The sequence below is a fragment of the Plasmopara halstedii genome (genome assembly GCF_900000015.1).
Source record: "Plasmopara halstedii genome assembly, contig: Scaffold_54, whole genome shotgun sequence".
Lineage (NCBI taxonomy): Eukaryota > Oomycota > Peronosporomycetes > Peronosporales > Peronosporaceae > Plasmopara > Plasmopara halstedii.
The window spans coordinates 881408-887030 of NW_020186975.1; the positions used below are offsets into that span (position 1 = coordinate 881408).

A 5623-nucleotide genomic window follows, 5' to 3' on the forward strand; every position below is an offset into this window, starting at 1 on the left:
GCAATATTGTCAAATGCTTTCATGTCATGCGCACGCCATTCCAGCGTCATCTCAGCTTCCGACTTTGTTTTCATCACGTGATCCCGTGGTATCTTCCATGCAAGCTCCATTTCCATGTTGAGCGACCAATGAAAATAATTTTCATTGCCGAGTAAGTCTGTTAATTTCTACATGTTGACTTCAATTTTGTGCCTTGGGCTCATAACCTGACACTTAAGTGCAGGTGTGGGATCAAGCAGAAAACTGAAAGTGAATATATCAAACTGTTAGATTCCGGTTCATCAATCCAATTACATCCAGTCTAAAAGTTACATGCACATGCTTGTAGTTGATGTTGACGTTGTACGTTCACAATTATTTTTTTTCTTTTACCAAAGGGAAATTTTTTTCTTCTTTGATCAATATGGTAGACCAGTTGTCTATCATTGTTACATAACACGCTATACACTAGAATGACAACCGCTTGGTCGTGGTTGTTGTTGCAGTTGCAGTTGATGTTAACGTTGATATTGCACCATACCCCTATAAACATATACTTTATCGAATATTTGCATGTGCTAGAATTTCACAGTATGTGCAATAATGCTACTACGAAGCTTGGTAATGATCATCTCTCAATAAATCGCCCTGGTTCTCAAATATCTCAACACAATATTACAAACTCATGAGCTGATTTCCGTCATCAAGCTGCTGCTGGTTTGACCACTCATCTGATTCAACAAAATTGTCATCATAGTAACAACGGCACTCGCTGCCGTTATACTGAGGAAAAACATGTATGTCAGTTATATTGTACGATTCACAGTTTTCATGCAGTTTTTGACAAATATATCAACACAAAAAAGGAAAAAGGAAGTAAGTTTATTTGACTCGTTAAACTAGGCAAAAACTTTTCGAATTTTGTACCAACAGCAGAAAAGAAGACTTGTCGGGCGCGATCTATTCCAAAGAGCTTTACCAAAGCGTCAAAGTTTATCCTTCTTGCATGTTTTCCCTGGAATGGCCAACTGTGTTTTTTAAAGCGCGAAATAAAACTGCTGTCCGTCGTGACCGCTTCAAGAAACTTCTTGTAAAAGTCTGCATCTTTGAAGTTTCCTTCTCCCAAATGCTTTTCCATAATTCCTCCAATTTTCTGCACTGCCTGCTCGTGACCGGAAGAAGAACGAGTCTGAACCCCGGCAAGCCAGTTGGGCATTCGTTCTTCCTCATGAGCTTCAGTTCGCAAAATATCGCTTAATGCAAGCTCGACAATCGACAAGAGCAGTGTGACAACCAGCAGATGAACTTGGTAGCTCTGCATTGTTCGGAATAAGAGACTCGGGCACTGGAAGGAAATTTGAAGAATGAACCTCAAAAGCGATTTTTTGCTTTGATCCTGCATACAGTAATTTTTATAAATTAAACACATAAGAGATCTGTTGCATCTCGACGTACTGTGACATATGTAAAACGGCGGCCATTTTCTGATCGCAAAAGCCTCTTCATGCACGAGAAGAAGGGCCGATGTTAAAGAACATAGTCGCGAAAGGAGTTCGTCGTAACGTGCTAATTGTTTCGTATTGAAAAGCTTACGATGTGCGCTCATATCTTACGATTTCACTCTCCATTTCTATGTCAAACTGCGTATATGGATGTGCCTTGATAATCAGCAGTGATGTGTAGTATGGTAACGAACACACGATGATAAACGACTTTTAAATCGGAAGCGAATCCGATGCAAGCTATAATTACTTTGTATGAACTGTTCTTGGCCAATTATTTGGGACCCTACCGGTACTAAGCGCTACAATTACCGGAATTGAATTTAGTAATATAAAACACCCTGAAATCCCATTCTCAACATACACTAAGTAGTTCTTACCGCTTCAACCGTTCGCCACCTGGCAATGGTAAAAGCTGTCTAGAAAGGTATGCGAATTATCCTCTGATACTTGTAACTGTTGACATGGAGTGCAGAAAGTGACGTTTTTGGTGAAGTATTTACTACATAGGACGATCCAACGAAAAATTCCAGGGTGTCGATCTTCCAACAGATCTCATATGTCGATCGAACAAACCACGAACGTTACCATAGACGATCCCTCTAAATTCTTTTATCGTCTTGTCCACTAGACTGAGATGTGTTGGAAACCATGTGGTTTCGAACTACCTAGATGACGGCTTTCACAGTGTCCTCGTTTTCGGTCGCAAATGATACTCGGTGTGGTGATGATACACCCTTTTCTTATCCCCAGATACCATCCATATGCAGGATCTCACCGAAAATCGTCTGTTAAGGTTCATTCTTTAAATATTCGTGCAGTGCCAGAGTCTCCTCTTCTTAACAATGTAGCGGTACGAAGTTCATCTGCTGGTTGTCACACTGCTTTTTCGATCGTCGAGCTTGCATTAAGTTAGATAGTGTTCAATGCAGCTTTATCATGAACAGATCAAATGAATCAGGAAAGGAGTGTATTCGCAGTAAATCTCAAGCTAATTGAGCCTTAAACTCAACAATGCATCATTCATATCGGGCAGATATGTTTGCGCCGCTTTAGATATCTTCTTATTCTGGTTACCAATCGCAGAAAGGTACCCGACCTCGTCTCCGAACACGTCTCTTATAGCGTCAAAGGCTTTCATTTTTGCATTCACTTCTCCAAACAATGCCGCGAGAATCGTCAAGCGCAAGACAAACGCGGGGGTCTTGTACGATTGCCTTGACAATTTCTTTTTGTTTGATAGGTTTCGATCGAAACCACGTTTGTAGAATCGGTAGTACCACCTTAAACTTCATTCGATTTCCAGGGGTTCGATCCTAAAAAATGTTCTACAAAATGGTGGAGGGGATCAATGTGAACGCGCATAAGTGAAAATAGTCATTTTGGCACAAAGATAAAATCCAACATGCTTACTTCTCACATCGGATATCGTGAATCCACTTAAAACCATATTATCATTGTTTGATACAAGTGCAAAATTGTCCGATACAATAGCAACAGCAATGTTGAATACGGTCACGCAATGATTCATGTAGGCATTGAGAAGCAACTTTGCTTTCTTAACAGAGAATAATTTTATGCAATGCATCCTTATAATGCATATAGAGATTTCAATCAGAATCGTATACTCCGCAACAATGTACATACCCGCTTTCTTTGACATCATGGTGTAGGCAGGTGTGTTTCCAGAATTTATGGCTGCAACTTTTTATATTCTGACTATCGCTATCGCATTCTCATGTCTGTGAGCACCTAAAGAGCATTAAATGTATGATTACTGGCTGTTCCAGCCACGTACTGACTTCTATCTTGAGTGTTACCACACCATTGTGAGGGCACACCATCTTGTTTAAGACGCGCCATTGTGTGATCACATCATCTTGTGCGATCCACACCCTTCATATTACAGTCCCTCACTTCACCAACATGGTGGTGCTTCTTATCGATCACTATTCTGAAAGCTCGTGCTGCCTCTATCGTTGTTGCTACCATCTTCTTTGTTGTTGTTGCTAATTACGTCGTCGCGTTGGCTTGTTGGGAGCAGCTCCGACAAGATTGTCGTATCAGAATCATCTGCAAAGATTTATGCTGGTCAATAAAGGGTCGTCGCTCTGCTTTACCAGACACCATATTCAATACCTCTCTGCCTCTTCCGAATCTTCAGCCTGACAATAATCAGGGCTCATGCCCCGTTGAGTCACCAGGCGACAAATTATCCTGCTGAGTCAATTATAACTTCTGGGCTGCGAAATTGGCTTTAATTGGTTGGGTCTGTAAGTCTTGGAGCTTTAGCGCATTATCGTGATTCAATTGAGTCACCTGGCCACTCGAACAATGGCGAGTGCTGATGTGGCTGCCTGAGCAGCTGCCCGGTAGCATCCAACCTCACACCTTTGAAGACGACTATATATTTAATCACGCTACCTTTTCTCGCAATAAGATTCGTATCAAAAACGTTAAAATGCTCGTGTGAGCTTTCTGCACTTCTGATGACCACCTCTTCAGCTGGGCTTTAACTCTCACTCACCCGTAATGAGTTTAGAAATAGATCATCAGACGATCTCACAAGGTAAAATACCTGTGACGGCTGCGTACGACCATAATCGCGAAGTGGTCATGGCGATAGCTTGATTGTCACTGAATCGTTCTCCCGACAATACTTCTTCAAAACTGGATCGGATTCATATCTTTGACAGAAAAGCTGTATCGGAATACTACTGTAATCTGTGTACATGCACAATACACTTTTGTGCAATGGTAAAAACCCAATGCGTATTGGTACTGGTGAAGACGATGGTATACCCTAACTAGAAGCTTCAAGACATATTCAATATATATCTAAATATATGTTACCATCGACAACAAAAAAGCAAACGAGGTATCTAGATACTTTAAAGTCGCCTCATATTCTGTGCGTCAGCTAACGTAACATATTGAGTAAATGCTTTCTCTACGCGCGATACACACCAACTTCGTCGCAGACGCCAAACAGTAAGGAATGCTATGTCTTCGACTGCTCCGACGTCTCCGCCAATAGCACTTCCTAGCTTGATTGCTAACAATCACCGTTCGTAAAGTTTATCACAGCCATCACCAGGTTCACCGACGACAATATCACGGCTACTCTCATCTTTACCGACACTTCTACCGCAGCTCCGTGATTGATGCGTGGTGGAAAACGAGATAAAATTGCGTGGTAAATGAACTAGCAATTCCATGCGGTCAGCTTAAGCTGCCGAAATGTTGCTGAAGCTCTGTGGCATGAAAAATCAGCGGATGCCGCGGTCAAAGAACCTCTGAGCCACTCACTGCCATCTAGTGTTCGTGCAGTCGCCGCAACATATGAAACTATGTTATAGCAAACGAGGAGAATGTTGAAGATAAAAAGATCGGACAGAAGATAAGTAGTTAAAAATGCACGTCAAGATCAAAAGGGAGCAAGCTGAAACAGCAGACAGCATTAGAGCTATCGGTGATCGTCTACAATTTATCGAAAGCGGCAGAAATAGCTACATTTTTGAGATTCGAGTTTGAATTTGAAAAACTGGAGCAATCTCAGCCTGAAGCGCATAATTAAAGTCTCTTGCAGTACTTTTCACTAGTCAGTAGCACTACTGGACGAATCATTCTTTAGGTTATATCAACGGCAAACTACGTTAGGTGCGTAGGCTTCATCGTTCTTGTCCTACATGATTATAGATATAATAATCGTTAGTTAGTTCTTTCAAAGAATGAAAACACTAAATATCGATATTCGCTATTTCGACCTCTCTCTCCTTCATCATTCTTTAAGCCCAGTCGTCTCCCCCGCTTACGATGGCGTCTTTCAATACAGTGCCAGAAAAAGTCAAGCGTCCACGTACGTCTTTTACGAATGCACAACGTCTTCAGATCTGCAATTATAAAGACAAACATCCGACACTTAATTGGCCACGACAAGAAGCTCTTAATCTTCCACGTAAACCTTCACAAGCGATGATTTTAAAGTTCGAAACGAAAACTTAATTTTGAGACGATGACAAGTGAAATGTTAACATGAAAATCTCGTCGTACCGTGCGATATCCACACTTGGATACAGCGCTCGCTCGATGGGTTGCTTACTGTGAAGAGACTGGTGTTCCAGTCACTGGGGAAGCCATTC

General features: G+C 41.5%; 3 protein-coding genes across 3 annotated transcripts in view; all 3 read right to left on the reverse strand.

Annotated features, from left to right (window-relative positions):
* PHALS_11529 (uncharacterized protein) overlaps positions 1–116 on the reverse strand; it is a gene marked incomplete at both ends in the record, with an annotated part of 281 nt that extends 165 nt beyond the window's left edge. The window contains one exon of the mRNA XM_024726658.1: positions 35–116. Within this exon, the coding sequence (XP_024572030.1) occupies positions 35–116 (82 nt within the window). The remainder of the gene's footprint in view (positions 1–34) is intronic.
* Positions 117–654: 538 nt separating this feature from the next.
* PHALS_11530 (uncharacterized protein) lies at positions 655–1485 on the reverse strand (the record flags this gene model as incomplete). The annotated part of the gene is made up of 3 exons (XM_024726669.1): positions 655–710; positions 907–1375; positions 1435–1485. The coding sequence occupies 3 exons, from the start codon at positions 1483–1485 to the stop codon at positions 655–657; spliced, it is 576 nt and encodes a 191-aa protein (XP_024572031.1).
* Positions 1486–5152: 3667 nt separating this feature from the next.
* Positions 5153–5623, reverse strand: part of PHALS_11531 (uncharacterized protein) — a gene marked incomplete at both ends in the record, with an annotated part of 574 nt that continues 103 nt past the window's right edge. The window contains 3 exons of the mRNA XM_024726680.1: positions 5153–5166; positions 5249–5445; positions 5535–5582. Of these exons, the coding sequence (XP_024572032.1) occupies positions 5153–5166; positions 5249–5445; positions 5535–5582 (259 nt within the window). The remainder of the gene's footprint in view (positions 5167–5248; positions 5446–5534; positions 5583–5623) is intronic.